At 36.6% G+C, this 17,560-nt stretch overlaps 1 protein-coding gene across 4 annotated transcripts in view; it reads right to left on the bottom strand.

Moving 5' to 3' along the window:
* Immp1l (inner mitochondrial membrane peptidase subunit 1) overlaps positions 1–17,560 on the bottom strand; it is a 65,839-nt gene that overhangs the window by 11,988 nt on the left and 36,291 nt on the right. For all 4 annotated transcript variants that reach the window (XM_070032665.1, XM_070032664.1, XM_070032662.1 and 1 more), the window contains 3 exons: positions 7,441–7,574; positions 5,022–5,110; positions 2,983–3,109 (listed from right to left, as the gene is read on the bottom strand). In XM_070032665.1, the coding sequence (XP_069888766.1) occupies positions 2,983–3,109; positions 5,022–5,110; positions 7,441–7,545 (321 nt within the window). In that variant the 5' untranslated portion in view covers positions 7,546–7,574. The remainder of the gene's footprint in view (positions 1–2,982; positions 3,110–5,021; positions 5,111–7,440; positions 7,575–17,560) is intronic.

The following is a 17,560-nucleotide window of genomic DNA, read 5'->3' as shown; positions in this document are numbered from 1 at the left end:
TATATCCTTTATTTCTTTTTGCCAGCTTAGAAACAATGCTATTTCTTTCATATGCTAAACTCTATGGTCAAATCTCCAACAGTTTTGGTATTTTGCTTTCTGAAGTAGTTACATTAAAAAATAAGCATGGAATTCAAAACATTTCATATCCTTCATCTTCACCATTAAGTTCAATCAAAATATGCACAGTAATGTCTTCATTTTATAAATAACTATTTTTTCTAAAACGGTACAGAGGTAAATAATCCACTTCATAAAATACAGCACCAGTGTACTTCTAAGATGGCTGAAAAAAAAGAACACTCTAGAGGAGAGACTTTGCAAATAGTTTAGGTACCTTTCCAGAGTCCTCTCCACTTGGATGAATTTTTGTTTTAAATCACCTTGATTAATGGAGCACATTTACTAAAGTGGTTCTGTACCTGCATAATTCTTATGGTTTGAATAGCCCAGACTAGAAAAATTGGCAAGGCGGAAGCCCTCAAAAACACTGGCCTCTCTTTCAAAACCAATACTGTTGCTAATCCAAAATGGTTCCCTTCCTTTTTAAAATAAGTGTTATTTTCTCAGAATCTGAGAGAAGCAGAAGTGGCCTTGTGAGGAACATACATTCAAGAGCCAGGCTACTGATGTTTGAAGCCCAACTTTCATAGTTTGAATATGGTGATTTACTTAAGCTTAGTTTTATTATTAGTTTTCCTACTATTAAAAAAGTTAACTCTTGCAAAGTTTCAACAGTTACTCAATTACATTGAGTTGAACAACATTATTTCAAGTACATATCCCACATTTACACCAAAACAAGGTGCATGGAATATACCTGGAATGATGGAGTCCTCTAATTTGCCCATCTATTAAATGTATAAAAATTTCACGTACAAATTTCTTAAAAAATATTCAAAATACTTAGATTTTGCAGTCTCCTACTTATCTTCTGATTACTTAACAGACTTTAGCCCCATTTGTCTTGATTTACTTACTCTAAAACTCTTACAATGAAATTAACATAGCTTAAATAAATTGAAAGACTTAAATACATAAATAGAAGATGCTACAGTCTATTTTGCTGACTACACTACTTATCTAACGTAAACTGCTAAAGCAGCTTCGAAGTAACTAGACTCTCATGAGAAGAGTTATATGAAGGTAAAATCCTATAGCAAACTCCGACAAAAGATACAGCATTCATCATGAAAGGCATGGTAGAAACACATTACCTGCAACCGTACTAGCATCTTCAACATAATTACCATCAAATAACAATTTGCTTACAATTGTTGTAATGTCAGAAAACATTTGCACTCCTCAACTGCATTATATTATGGATGGTAAATTTAATACCCTTATTGATCAAACTTACTTATAGGCCAATCAGGCTATCACAGTTCAAAATGAATTTACAAGATGAATACAATTTAACTCTACAATAATTTGTTTACATTAGGAATAAAGAGGTAATGGTTAACATATAAGTTAATAATTTGATAGCAACACAATTTTAAAATAAAAAATGAAGCTACAATTATGAAAGCAAACAATATGCTGAATAAACAAAGGTATGCCCCTCCTACTTCTATCACAGAAGCCATGTGCTTGCTGAAAGGAGCTAACACAGCACATCTATTTGTACTCCTTTGCTACCTATTTAGAAGCGCCAACTACTATTTCTAGTCTACAACTTTTTTTTTTTTAAGATTCTAAAAAATCTAACCTATGGAATTTACTTGATATTGCCACTTTGTCTACTAAAACCTTTCGAAATGAGCAATCTAGATTATCTTTAGGTGTCTGTCTTCACTTGCTTTGAATGTGCTTGACTTTTGTTTCTTTTTAGGCACAGTGTTTTAGATGTGGTTTTTTTTTGTGGATTTTTTTTTTTTTTTTAAGAAATGCTGTCTTGCCGTATAGTTAAGGCAACCCTTCAGACATGAGTTACTCTCATTTTGGATTCAGAATACTAGGGATTACAGGTGTGCACCACAATGCTCAGCAACCTTGACAGATGTGAGAAGCATTAGTCAAATATATCATTGGATATTCTCAATTCAGGTATGTTGGATATTTTCTCTCTCCCTGGTTGGTTTTTTTTTTTTTGGGGGGGGGGGTGTTTTGTTGTTGTGTTGTTGTTGTTTTGGTGCCAGTCCTGTGACAGTCCAGTGGCTTAAATCTAAGGCCTGGCTGCTATCCCTGAACTACTTTTTTGCTTAAGATTAGCATTCTACCACTTAAGCCACAGTTACACTTCTGGCTCTTTTGGTATTTAATTGGAGATAAGAGTTTCACAGACCTTCCTTCCTTCCTTGGCTGGCTTCAAACCTCAGATCTCAGCTTCCTGAGTAATTAGGATTACATGCATGAGCCATTAGCACTCAGCAGATGTTTTCCTGTCATTAAACTGAAGCTGCTCTTTTTAGTGGGATGGAGAATGTGGCACTGGGGTCAGAACTCAAGGCTTCATACTTGCTAGGTAAGTACTTTACCACTTGAGCCACATACCCAGCTGAGTGTCTTTCTTTTTTTTCTCTCTCTCTCTAGTAACAGTATTACAAAACTGACCTGATTTTCTTGGTACTTCAGTTCAGGGGCAATTAAGATGATGTCATGTTATGGTGGTAAACCTTGATGACTTATGTGTGGCAATTCTTTTTCCCTGTGATACTTTGAGCTTGCAAATATTTCTCTTCAAATTTTTGCCCCAAATTTTGAGTATCCACTTATAGTTATATGTAGCTAGACAGATATAGATATATACATCTATCTATCTATCTATCTATCTATCTATCTATCTATCTATCTATCTATCTATCTATCTATCTATCTATGAAGTACAATAGCCAAATTGTTCTTGGTATAATTAAATTTCATGGAATATAACTTTTTTTCTTATATTCAAAGTATGAATAACTGCTTCATTTTCTGAGTATTCAGTTAATGTTAGTCTACTATGATACCAAAGAACAATATAATTAAAATAATACTTACATAACTACGGTTTTTAAAGAAATCTGATGGACTAGTGGTGATGATTTTGTCTCCTTCCAGACCAACTACTCGTTTACAAATGTTTGACTTTGGATCACTTGGACTTTTTGCAATCACAATGTCACCTCTGAGGGGGAGAAAACAAATCAAAGAACTATCAGATTTACTTATTATGCATAACTATATGCATGGATCTCCTTTAAATATTTATAAAGTAATGTAAATATCTTCATATCTACTTACCCTTCTTATGCATTCCCCAGCTTTGAGAACCTTTCTAAATGGTTCAGAATCCAAAGAGAAAATGGAAAAGCCATCTACAATCATTTATAACTTATGAAGATTCTAAATTTTCTAATAATTCCATGAAAACTATTTCTCTTGAACCACACCTTCCATTGATTGCTAATACACCCAGATTTTCAGATCAAAACTATGGGAAAAAATCCCACGTAAGTCCCACCAAATTAAGGAGATTTTAACTGCCCAGTGCTGATTGACTAGATCACTAAGAAGCATAAGCATAAGCCAGGCACTAGTAGCTGACACCTATAATCCTAGCTATTCAGGAGTCTGATAACTAAGATTCAGAGCCCGTCCCAGCAGACAAATCTAAATCTGTGAGACATTTGTCCCCAAATAACCAGTGAAGAAAAAGAAGTTGAGGCATGACTCAAGTTGTAAGAGTGCCAGCTGTGAAAAAAAGGACCAAAAAAGTGTGAGCCCTTGAGTTTAAACTCTAGTATTGGCAAAATGAAAGGGAAGAAGAAAGTGGAGCAGGCACCTGTAATTCATGCCTGTAATCAGAGCTGCTCAGGAGGGTGAGCTGAGGATCCCAGTTGGAAGCCATCCTGGGCAAAAAAGCCTGCATGAGACCTTTATCTCCAGTTAACCACTCAAATACTGGAAGTAGAGCTGTGGCTCAAAGTGGTAGAGTGTTAGCCTTTAGCAAAAGGGACAGCCCCACAACGGACCAAAAAAAAGGGAAGGGTAGAGGAAAACATTTATCCCCAAAGCTCAGAAATTAAATGTAACAGTAAATAACTTATGTAACTTACATAATTATGCAATTAATATAATTTATAGTGATTTATAGTATTGTCTAAAGAACTTATATTTGAGAGAAAAATTAAAAGACACACCAAATAAACATGAAGAGCTGGGCAAACATATACTATAAAAATAGTATCTATCATGCAAAACCAGTGTATGTCTTACTACATATAGAAGGCATGGTTCATGGAACAACCACATGGTAATTAAAAGTGGAAGAAAAGCCAGGCGTGATGGCACATAATTTGTAATCTCAATCCTTGGTAGATCACAAGTTTCAGGATAACCTGGGCAACACAGTGGGATGCTATCTCAAAACCCCAAGGGGTAAGGATGTAACTCACTGACAGAGTGCTTGCCTTACATGCAAAGTTTCTCTGTGCCTAACTAGAATTATGCCACTGGAGTGAAAAAGTTATGTGATCAGATAGCCCTTAAATTCTGCACTTAAAGAACTTATGCACTTAAAAAACTTAAGTTGCCCGGGGAACAAACAACTAAACATGTTTGCAACCATAGTGTTAGTGCAATAACTAGCTCACTTTCCTAGCCAGTGATCTTTCAGTTACACTTTACACTTTATTTCTTTTTTTTTTTCTCTTAGGGTAGGATACTGGGGTTTGAAATCATAGCTTTGCACTTTTTTGCTGAAGACTGGCACTCTACCACTTGAGCCAGAGTTTTACTTCTAGCATTTCACTGGTTAATTGGAAGTAAGAGGCTTTCATATTTATCTGCCAGGGCTGGGTTCATGATATCCTCAAACCTCAGCCTCAAAAGGGGAAGACGGGAAGGGATGGGAAGGGGAAACAAAGGAGGAGGTAACAATGCTTATAAGAAATGTACTCATTACCTTGCCCATGTAATTGTAAGCCCTCTGTATGGTATTTTCACAATAAAAAAATGTTTTAAAAAGTGTAAAGTTAAGAAATTGGAGGAATGTATATTTTCATTATAAATTTAGAATATTTATCAAAGAAATTTACCTTTGGATACCATAAAAATGTCGACTAAGATTTTCTGCAAAGACAATATCTGAATTATGAATTGTAGGCTCCATTGATGGTCCAGAACACTGAAATGAAATAATTTTGTAATTGAGTTTAGAAAACTTTTTAAATTTAACAGAAGTAATTTGTTCATATTTAAAAGAAAGTAAAGCAACCAAATGTTCTTAAGCTTGGGCAATCATCCACAATCTGGCATTTCCCAGATAAGTTTAACTTTGGAGTGGCTACCAAGTCTAGAAATACAAATATATCACACATATGTATTACTGATATTCATAGTACATGAACAAACTAACATTATATATGACTCCAAACTTTGGAGTCTTATATAATTACCATATATATATATATATATATATATATATATATATATATATATATATATATATATACACACACACACACACACACACACACATACATATATACATATAACATATAACTTACATTCTATGGAATGTAAGTTCCATAAGAAAGGAACCTTGTCTCTTAGTTTCCAAGCTATCTAATGTGAAGAACAGTGCTTGGCGTAAGATGATATTCAACAGTATTTGTTGAATAGATGGTTCATTTTCTTGGAATTGTGAAATACCACTAAGTGCCATGGCATGGTGGTTTATTAAGTAATACTGTCAGCAGGAAGAAATACACAAGACAGAAGAATATCTTGTGAAAGAGAGTGAAACACCCCTGATATTGAGGAGATAGAGGCTCAAAATGCCAGTCTCTGTGTCAGGTATATAATCTGAGCAGAGTAATTTGAGTCTGAACCTTCACCAAGACAGTTTCCATGTAGCCTAGAAATCCATAATTACGGTGCTAAATTTCCAGGCAATGAGGAGATATAGGAGATAATGGGTGTGACATTTTTGGCCATTCTTCTCTATTTAAGCAATTGCCTTCTATACTGATTAAATTACTCATCTAGAGAGCTTGTAACTATCATTTAAAGAAAGGGAGGGTGGCTCTGGGAAGGTGGCTCAGTGGTAAAGTGCTTGCCTTGCAAACATGAGGCCCTGGGTTTGATTCCTCACCTCAGCACCACATAAGCATTAAAAGCTGGAAGTGGCGCTGTGGCTCAAGTGGTAGAGCGCTAGCCTCAAGCTGAAGAGTGGAGGGACAGCGCCCAGCCCAGAGCTAGCCTCAAGCTGAAGAGCGGAGGGACAGCACCCAGGCCCAGAGTTCAGGCCCACGACCAACCCCCTCTCCTCCCCCTCCCCCAAAAAAAGGGAGGGTGATGAAAGGAATTTGGAGTATATATTCAATTTTTGTTGATCTTAGTGATTTTAAGCTTCTTAATCCCTAAGTCTGGCTTTCAAAATATTTTTACTTTTTATGATTTTCACTTCACCTTATAGACCTATTTACCCTGCATTAATATTACACTATTTTTGCAGTAAACTGATAATCCTGCTGCTGCCAAGAGAAGGGTTTTATTCAGATGATAGGGCTAAATCTTACATTTTATACTGAAAAATATCAGCATGGGATATATTCTAAAAACATTTATTTGTGTATATAACAACTATCTATATATAATTTACTTAAAAATAAAAGCTTCATTCAAATGGTTCTACTAAGGCAGAAAGAACAGAAAGAAAGTTTAGGACTGCTATTTCTAAAGGTATTAATGTAACTAGTAAGGAGTTTCTATTCAATATATTTATTCACATTACTCTAGTTCAACTTGAGGTCATATGACTATCAATTAATTAGGATAAACCTAATATAAAAATCATAATATAAACAATAATAACATCACTATTGGCTAGAAAGTTAGTCAAATACTGTTTCACTTACATGACAAAACATTTGAACAACCCAAGCTGACAGAGTCATGATATATTACTACAGAGAACAGGTACTGGTTGATCATGAAGGGACCATTTTAATATTGACATTAACAGAAAAAACATGTTTTAATGACAAATACAGTAGCTAGGAATAGGAGTTTTAAAAATTAGAGAAAAAAAAAGTGTTGCAATTCTACCTCTCCTACATATCCTGTGGGACCTGGAACAAGTAATGTAAGCTTTTTGGTTCCTCTTGTATGATGAATTTCTAATAATTACCTTAAGATGAAATGAGTTAATAAGAATAATTGAAATACCCAGAAAATAGTAGATAGTAACACCTACTATTATTAGTGTAGTAAGAGGATTTTAAAGGAGATTTTTGTTTGCGGGTTAGAAACAAAATACAGAACACATTTACTTAATTTTTCTTACATTTTTATGCCAGTGTCAGTGCATTCTATCATGTCTACATATTTAGTTTAATTTTCACACTTTGTTCATTAAAAATAATAACATCAAGTAAAATGAAGGAAAAAACAGCATCCTTCAATTTTAATAAAGTATATTTAAAAATGAAGATTCTTGAGTGAAAAACTTACCATTACAACACCACCAACGTATTCAAAAGCACAATGGGCTATACAGCCATACTGAATAGTATAGCCAACAAGTCGAAAGGTTTTTCCCAGAACACCACGAAGCATAGTTCTATGTTGAGTCTGCTACCATTGGCCTGATGGTAAATTTCAAAAAGTTTTATAATCAATAGTTTTAAAAAAAAATACTTAAGAAATGTGTAAAATATTTCACTATAACTCAGAATGTTCTGTTTGTTACAGAAAAGCAAGAGCTTATTTTTTCTTTCTGTTAAAGGTATTTTAAGAGATAAAATATAGGCACTGAAAAACATTCCAAAATAACAGACTTCTGAACTAATCTTTCCCCTTCCACAACTTACTTCCTGAAACTAAGGCAGGTACTAAGGCAGGTAATTAAGGAAAGCTATTCTTATTTGATCCTTGCTATTATCAGTTCTTATGTGGTATTAATATATGGAAAAGTCACTAAAAAAGGTAAATAAGGATTCAAGTTTTAAGCTGGTGGTTCTTTTGTTTTGGCAGGACTGTCCTGTTTGAACTTAGGGCTTCCTGTTCCCTAGGCACTATACCACTGGAGCCCCCTCCAGACCTTCTGCCTTCATTATTTTTCAAATAGGGTCTTTATATTTTCCCAGGTTGACCTCCAGGTCAACCACAATATTCCTGTTCACACTTCCTGTGTAGAGGGAATGACAGGTGTATACCACTGAACTTAGCTTTTTTATGTTGTTGAGAAGGGGGTCTCTTGAACTTTTTGCCACAGCTGGCAAATTGTGTGATAGTCAATGAATTATTTAACAAGCATTAAAATGGAAAAATCTCATACAATGGCTCTGAGAATCAAATTCAACATGTCATAGTCAAAAATTAATAGTTACTATCAGTTGTCAGCTATTGTGATAATAATGACAACACAAATATATAAAATAGCAGAAGGTATCATTTTATTAGCATAAATTGATTATACAAGGTGGGTTCAATATAATATTCACCACTCTATCACTCTTCCTCATCCCCATTCCCCTTCTTAAAACAAATCAAAATATTTGTTTTCTTTTCATACATACATATAAAGTACCATCTTTAAAGCTGTATTAATTTAAAATATTAATATAATTCATCTAAAAAATTTCATCTAAAATGTTTCCTTTTAATTTACCCTTATAACTTCATTTAAAACATTTCTCAATTAATGGCTTAAGCTATTCTATGTTATTAAAACCACTAAAATAAAGCAATAATTATCAGTAATATTAAGGGGGTAGTTACTGTGTCTTTTCCCATCACAATTACTCATCTCCTTATCATAGTCAGGTGAATGACAGACATGTCATATTAGAACTTGAGAATTGGGCCTATGATCTAGAAATCTATAAAGTAACTCAATTGGCAAGAAGAACTTGTATCATTCTGACTTCCATATTCTACCCTGTTCCCAAAACCTCAATAGCTTTTTAGCAGATCAATCCTAAGATTATTTAAGACTTTCTTCAAACATCTCTGATACATGCCTTCTCTCTAATTCCATTCCAACCTGATTTTCCCTGATGCTACTCAATCATATTGGTCTTTTCCTCAAGTAAACTTTGCTCAACAAATACTTATTAAGGCTAAGAACACTCCAATGTCTGGAATGTTCTTCCTGTCTGTGGTATATATACTATATATATATATATATATATATATATATATATATATAGTATATATAGTCCCCAATTTTGATACATAGCTCTCAAAAATTTTGGAATTGACCAAGTAACAGGATTGTTTTCCAATCAGAAATAACTTTATGCTAAAAAATGAGAAGGCAAGACATGTAAATAGCCTCAAGATGGGATTGCTAACCCAAAACTTTCAGCTTCATTTGTCACTTCCAGGAAAGATTAAGCTCTACAAACACTCGAGTAGTCAGCTGTAGTAACAAAATTTAAAATTCTACAAAACATTAAAAGAAAGGAAAAAAAAAACCTTGTTTCCATGTCATTTCACTTAGCATTATCTTATATGGTCACATGTACATAGACAGCTATTGAGCTATTCTGCTCGTTTACTAGGACTATCCTAGACATATACATGCTAATTATTATAAATGAGGGAAACTATGGGATTTATGTTTCTTTGGGTCTGGCTTACTTCACTTAATATGATTTTTTCCAAGTCTTCCCATTTCCTTACAAATGGGGTTGTGTCATTCTTTCTGGTGGAAGCATAGAATTCTGTTTTATATATAACATTTTCTTGATCCATTCATCTACTGAGGGGCATCTGGGTTGGCTCCATATCTTAGCTATGGTAAATATTGCTGCAATAAACAAGGTTGTGCTGGTAGCTTTAGTATGACCTTGTTTGTGGTCATTTGGGTAAATTCCCTGGAGTGGGATTGCTGGAACATAGAGGAATCCTATGTTTAGTCTTGAGGAATCTCCATACTGCTTTCCAGAGAGGCTGATCAAGTTTACACTCCTGCCAACAGGGTAGTAGTATTCCCTTTGGCCACGGTCCCTCCAGCATGTTAGATTTCTTGATAATGGCCATTCTAACTGGGGTGAGGTGGAATCTCAATATGTTTTTTGGTTTTTTGGTTTTTTTTGTTGTTGTTGTTGGTCATGGGGCCTGAGCTCTGGGCCTGGGCACTGTCCTTGAGCTCTTCAGCTCAAGGCTAGTGCTCTACCACTTGAGCCACAGCACCACTTCTGGATTTTTAACTGTGTTTTTTTTTTTTTTGTCTTTTCTTTTTTGGTACTGGGGATCGAACCCAGGACGTTGCACTTGCTAAACAAGCGCTTTGCCACTGAGCTACATCCCAGCCCTACTTCTGGATTTTTTCTGCTTATGTGATGCTGAGAAATCAAACCCAGAGCCTCATGCATGTAAGAGAAGCACTCTACCACTGAACTACCTTCCCAGCCCCTCAATGTGGTTTTGATTTGCATTTCTAAGTGATTTCTTTTTTATGTTTTTCCCCCTAAGGTTTATCCCCTGTTATCACTGTATTTGATTTTGGTGCTGTGGGTATTGTATATACATTTATCTGAATTAGGGAAGGGAAGGGGAACAACAAAATGGTGAGACAAAGGACAAAGGGTAAACCAAGGCAACAACCATACTCACAAGACAATACGTTTGTTGAAAGTGAACCATACAACTTGGGGGGGGGAGGGAGGTAGAGAGAGAAAGTGGGATAAAATGGGAGAGGGGGTAACAAGTTCAACAAGAAATGTACTCATTACCTTATTATGTAGTCCCTCTGTACATCATCTTGACAATAAAATTTTAAAAAAAATTATACAAAACACAAACTGTAATCCTAACTCTCTAGAGGCTGAAATGAAAAGACGGTGAAATCAAGGTTATCTGGACAACACAGTGAAATTCTGTCTCAAAAAAAGGGGAGGAGAATCTTTTGGACAACAAATTTCAAGATCATCCACTTATCCATATATCAGAAGAATTATAACACCCCAGCTTCATGGAGACAGAAGTTCTGTATTCAAGACCCTTACCCTATGTATCCTCATCTGTCTGTGCAGCTGTATTTTTAATAAAATATCTTCTGACAAACTGGTAATGTCTATAAATTACTTTTGTGAGTTCAGGGAGTAATTCTTACAAATTATTAGACCTGGGGGAAGGTAATGGGAACCCTCATTTATATTCTCTCAATCAGAAGTACATGGAGTCTTGTGTACGACTGGCATCCAAAGTGGTCCAGTCTCTTAAGACTGGGCCCATTATGGTACAGAAACCCAATCCCAGGTAGAATCAGAATTATATTGAATTATAGGATAGTGTCCACCAAAAAAGTAAACCAATTTGTTTTGGAAAACACATATACATACATGACCCATAAATCTACTATTGGAAGTTTTGTGTGAATAAACTGTCTTTCACAAATACTATCTAGCAAGTAATATTAAAAAATTAAATAATTCCTCCTTCATTAGGATTATACTACTGAAGCATTTTTAAAACTAGTGATTATTGTAATTAAATAATTTAATAAAAGTCCAATTTAAATATAAATTTAAAATTGAACCAATTATTGGTATCAGAGTTTATACAGGAGTCTCAATAGAGACTTTATCAATCTTGACAAAATAATTGACATAGCTTACTGGCAGAAATTTAACCTATGACTAAAACTGTTCTCAACACAAAAAAGTTTCAGATTCAGATAGTGTCAGTGATAAAATTCCTTTAAACATTTAAAGATGAAACAACATCAATCATAAACTCAGTGAAAATAACATAAAGTGATATTTCCTATCCAGTTTTTACATGGCCACCATAACTTTGATACTAAAACTCACCAAGAAATAATATAGGATGGGGGGTGGGGGGAGGATCAGGTAGGGGGAGAGAGGGAATATGGGAAGGGATGGGAAGGGGAAACAAAGAGGAGGCAACAAGCTTGATAATCTTGCCCATGTAATTGTAACTCCTCTGTATGGTATTCTCACAATAAAAAAAGAAAAGAAAAAAAAGAAATAATATAGGAAAGGTGAATTCAAAGCAATAAATCTCTAACCAACAGACCAAATATCTTAAAGAACAAATTGAATCCAATAACATATAAAAATATCATAAATATATAGACTCATTCTGAACATGTAAAGTTGGCATTGTATTTAATAAAAAAAGAAAAAGCATGTGATCATCTCAAGTGCTGTAGAAAAAGCATCTGGTAATATTTCATATCTATTCATGATAAATCTGGGAATAGAAGGAAGCTTTCTTAACCTGTTAAGGGCTCTGTGTGTGTGTGTGTGTGTGTGTGTGTGTGTGTGTGTGTGTGTGTGTGTGTGTGTGTGTGTGTGTGTGTGTGTGTGTGTGTGTGTGTGTGTGTGTGTGTGTGTGTGTGTGTGTGTGTGTGTGTGTGTGTGTAAATAGGCAATTCAACACCAACAAAACTCTAGCGATCATATCTGACTTAATGTGAAATGACATCTTAGGTCCTAGGCCAATACACTAAAAATAAGACACAAAAACTGGAAAGGGTGAATTGATAATCATTAACAAGTAATAACTTTTCTACACAAGAAAATAATGAAAGCATTAATTATCAATGTGTCTTGATGCACAAACATTAATTGACCAAAATAATGTAACTCGACTTTACATACTAGGAAAAGCTTTTTATAAAATAAAAAATTTCCATATATTTTTTACATATAAAATCACACCCAAATACCAAATACTTAAAATAAAAATCTAAGAAACTATGTAGTACATATGAAAAAATAAAGGAGACTAAGACAAATGGAAAGATACTATTTTTCTGATTGTAGAGCTTACAGAATTCTCAAATCTCATTAAGTGGTGTATGACTTAATCATTATACAAACTTATGTGGACTACTGTCTTTTCATATTTCAGACATCAAGATTCATGATAAAATCACAGTAATCAAGACAACATTGTATTAGGGGTAACCTATACAAACAGTATAGTAAAGAATCTAGGCCGACATACTGATGGCTATCTGATTTTATAACAAAAGCTTTAGTAAAATTCAACGGGAAAGGATGACCTTTGCAGGAACTAGACATGTTTAAAAGAAAAAAGACGATACAAACTGGGGGGCTATGTGGCTTATGTAATAGAGCACTTCCTTAACAAATGAGATGTTGAGCCCAATTTCCAGTGTCACAAGGAAAAACAAAACAACCATGACCCATGCCCTCAATGTAAGGTCTGCTCCTGGATGGCCAGCAGACTCCACCCTCCTGGCAGCAAAGTCTCCACCCAGTACCTGCATTACCTAGGCAATTGGGAGACCTGGAAGAGGTCACATCTGCATCCGCTGAGGTCACATCTGAATTTGATGTGGCCACACCTTTCTCCGCCCATACCCTACTTAAAGCCTAACCCAGGCCCAGAGGCCTCTCTTCACTGCTCTATTCTAGCTCTCTGCTCTTTTCTAGCTCTCTGCTCTCTTGCTGCTGCTCTTTTCTAGCTCTCTCTGCTCTTTTCTAGCTCTCTCTGCTCTCTTCTAGCTCTTTTCTCTCTCTCTCCTCTCTCTCTTTCCCAGCTCTCTCTCTTTCCTAGGCCTTCCCCAGCCGCGTAGATTGCCAACCTTGCCTGGTCCCAGCAGGTCTACTGAATAAACCTACCCCTTACCTGAATACCACGTGAGTGCTGCAGTTCTTACTCAGCTACCTCTTTTTAAAAACCTAACACTCAACTAATGGGAGGCTGGGGTTGTAGCTCATTTGCTTAGCACATGCAAAGCACTGGCTTTCATCCCAGCAATGCCAAAAACAAAAGTTAATTTGAGATGGATTATACATAAACACAAATGCTAATAAAGTTTATAGAAAAATAAAGACTAAGAATTCAAAAATAAGAGCTTAAGTCCAATACACAAAAGGTAAAAAATAAATACTATTTTCATTAATAATTTGGGAGTTAAGGTTCATATTTCTTAAAAGGGACACAAAAAGCATTAACCCCACAGATAAAATGGATTAAAAAACTTTAACTTTCTAACATATCTATAATGTACCATGTGATTTTTTTGTTTGTTTGTTTCTTTGTATGTTCCTCCCCTATGGAATAACCTTGTATTTGATGTCGGTGCTCTGCATCTTGTATATACACTTCTCTAATTCAGGGAGGAGAAGGGAAAAAACAAAATGCTTAAATGAGGATACAGGTTGACCCATTGTAACAATGAGTCTCACTGGGCAAGGCTTTCATTCCTTTCTGGAGGCTTTAGGTAAGAATCTATTTCCTTTCCATTTCTGGCCCCTAGAAGCCTCAAGCATTCCCAGTTAATGGTCCCTTTTCCTTTAACCTCAAAGCCTTGCTTCTCTCCAACCATTACTCAATGGTCACAACTCTAACTCTCCTGTCAATTTTTTCTACTTTTAAGGACACTGATAATTATAAAGCGCTAACCTATATGATCGAAGTCCTTAATTAAACATATCTGCAAAGTCCCTTTTACCTTTCCACAGGATAGGCATTAGGACATGCTTATCTTTGGAGGATCACACCAAGGTACAAACCAGAAATTATCAAAGTGTGCCCCCAGAGATGTAGCAATGGCACCAACTGGCAATTAGTTTAAAATATAAATTACTGGACCAAACCAAAAATTTATAGTATCATAAACTTTGGCAATATTGCTCAGCAACCTGCATTACAAGGTGGATCAACAATCTGTGTCCTCCATGATTCTAAAGCAGAGTAATACGTGAGAGTCAATGACATACATTCTCAAAGTGGCCAAGGCGCTGGCCTTGAGCAGCTTGCTTCTCTACTCATTTACTACTGTGTGCTGTGTAACAGTTTTATCTTTGTGTGTTACTGAGAAAAATAGGGAAACTTGGGCATCAACATTCTTTTTTTGGAGGGGTGGTCATGGGGCTTGAACTCTGGGCCTGAGCGCTGTCCCTCAGCTCCTCAGCTCAAGGCTAGCGCTCTACCACTTGAGCCACAGCGCCACTTCTGGCTTTTTTCTTTTTGCTTATGTGGTGCTGAGGAGTCGAAACCAGGGCCTCAGGCATGCAAGGCAAGCACTCTACCACTGAGTCACCTTCCCAGCCCTCAACATTCTTATATCACCAAAGAAACTGGATTTCTCACCTTTTAATTCCTATTACATTAATTTTTTTAAAGACAAATTTCAGGTAAATGGTTCATAACTATTTCCTAGACATGCAGTACAGAATATCGCACAGCCATCTAATACAGAAAAATCTCAGGAACCCTTATTAACAATCAACTCACAAAAACGCCAGAAGTGAAGATATAGCTCAAGCCCTTGAGTGAAAAAGCGGAGAGAGCCAAAGGCCTTGAGTTCAAGGCCCAGTACCAGCACAAACAAAAAAAAAGTAATCATCAGCATAAAGAAACAACTGCAGGGCTGGGAAGGTGGCTCAGTGGTAGAGCGCTTGCCTTGCATGCCTGAGGCCCTGGGTTCAATTCCTCAGCACCACATAAGCAAAAAGAAAAAAGCCAGAAGTGGCGCTGTGGCTCAAGTGGTAGAGCGCTAGCCTTGAGCTGAAGAGCTGAGGGACAGCGCCCAAGCCCAGAGTTCAGGCTCCACGAATGGCCTCCCCCCCCAAAAAAAAAGAAACAACTGCATTAAAGCAAAACCTATATTTTCAAAAGATAATAGAAAACTAGGAAAAAAATTAAAATTAAGATTATATCACTTAATATAGCAAAAGTAGTATAGAAAAAATTTTAAGATGCTCTTCTTAAAATACAATAAAATTCCAAGTAATGTGACATACTGGAGTAAGGTTGCCATCTCAACAAGGTAATCTTTCCACCATTGTAAGGTAGCCACATTTTTTTCATTGTGGGGATTGTACTCTGGGCCTGGGCGCGCTGTCCCTCAGCTCTTCAGCTCAAGACTAGTGCGCTACCATTTGAACCACAGCACCACTTCTGGTTTTTTTGATGGTTAATTGGAGATGAGAGTCTCACAGACGTTCCTGCCCAGGCTTGAACTGTGATCCTCAGATCTCAGCCTCCTAAGTAGCTAGGATTACAGTGTGAGCCACTGGCACCGGCTAGAGAAGCCATATTTTGAGAGGTCAAAATGGGAGTGCTTATTAGAAAGCTGGCATCTGCAGATAGACTCCTATCACAAAGACCAGTAGCCCCACAAATACACTTAACAGTCTTCGAAAACTGAGCCATGAGAGCAGAAGAGGAAAGAAAGAGCAAAAGAACGATATCAACGACGCAGATCAACCGCAATGGAGAGCTGGAGTGGGACGCCATGGTGACCAGAGGAGAGCCAGGAGCCAGGAGACACAGCACAGGAGGCCTGCTGTAACAGCGTCTGAGCCAGTCTGACCCTAAAATAGGGTAAGGTCAGGGGGCAGGGTCACAGGAAACTCCAGACTCATTCAAGGCACAGGATTGACAGGTCCAGACCTATCATCCAAGTTCCCACTCCTGCCTCTAAGAATTCAGGCACAAGCCGGGCGCTGGTGGCTCACGCCTGTAATCCTAGCTACTCAGGAGGCTGAGATCTGAGGATCGCGGTTCAAAGCCAGCCCGGGCAGGAGAGACCGTGAGACTCCTATCTCCAATAAACCACCAGAAAACCGGAAGTGGCGCTGTAGCTCAAGTGGTAGAGCGCTCGCCTTGAGCTGAAGAGCTTAGGGACAGCGCCCAGGCCCAGAGTTCAAGCCCCACGACCGACAAAAAAAAAAAAAAAAAAAAAAAAAAGAATTCAGGCACAGCCATCACCTGGGAGGTGGGACTTTCTATTCCTCCATAAAGACAAGATGGTCCAGTTAAACCCAATTCCCTATCCAACACATGGCCAAGATGGCTTAGACTCCGTATCCCCACTAAACTAAGTTAAAGATCTCTTTCTATAACATAAAGTTAGAAAATGTGGGTGGATCAGTGGTAGAACACTTGTCGAGAATGATTGAGAACCTGAGTTTAGTCCATAATACCATAAAAGAAAAAAGGAGAGAAGGGGGAAAAGGAGGAGGAGGAAGAGAAGGAAATGACGAACAGAGATCTATTATAGACAGGGCCAGATTAAAAATAACAAAACTGAGAAATGGTTTGGCTCTAAATTCTACCACTATGCTACATTACTTCTCAATTTAAATGTAAGAAAATTTTAGAACTATTAAATAGGCATCTGGGAGCTAAGAATGACATGGAAAAAGTTGGACTGATGGTAAAAAAAAAAAAAAAAAAAAAAAAAAAAAAAAAAAAAAAAAGATTGTGCAAAGTAAACATCAGAAGTCAAAAAGATATTAAAGATTTCCCCAACCTTAAAAGGCAGTTTCTGGGCATGCATACCAAATTCTAAGATCCTGGTTTAGATCCAACCATTTAAGTAGAATTAGAGTGACTTCAGATTACTCAAAACTATGAAGAAAATGTTCATCTGAAGATTCAGGTCTGGAATTTGGAGGGTGAGCAGTACTGGGGTTTGAACTCAGTCCCATATACTTGCCAGGCAGGAGTGTGCTCCAGCATTCTTCCTTGAGAAAGAATCTTGTGGATATTTCTGCTGGAGCTGGCCTGAAACCACAATCCTATCAATTCCAGTTATTGGGAATGCAAGGTGTACACCACTATGCCTGTCTCCTGTTTGAAAAGTAGTTTTTGTGAACTTTTCTACCCTTGAACT

This window comes from Dipodomys merriami, unplaced genomic scaffold (genome assembly GCF_024711535.1).
Source record: "Dipodomys merriami isolate MVZ:Mamm:240054 unplaced genomic scaffold, mDipMer1.0.p SCAF_21, whole genome shotgun sequence".
NCBI classification, from domain to species: Eukaryota; Metazoa; Chordata; class Mammalia; order Rodentia; family Heteromyidae; genus Dipodomys; species Dipodomys merriami.
The sequence above is the reverse complement of the archived record's forward strand: the minus strand, read 5'-3'. Positions and strand labels throughout refer to the sequence as shown.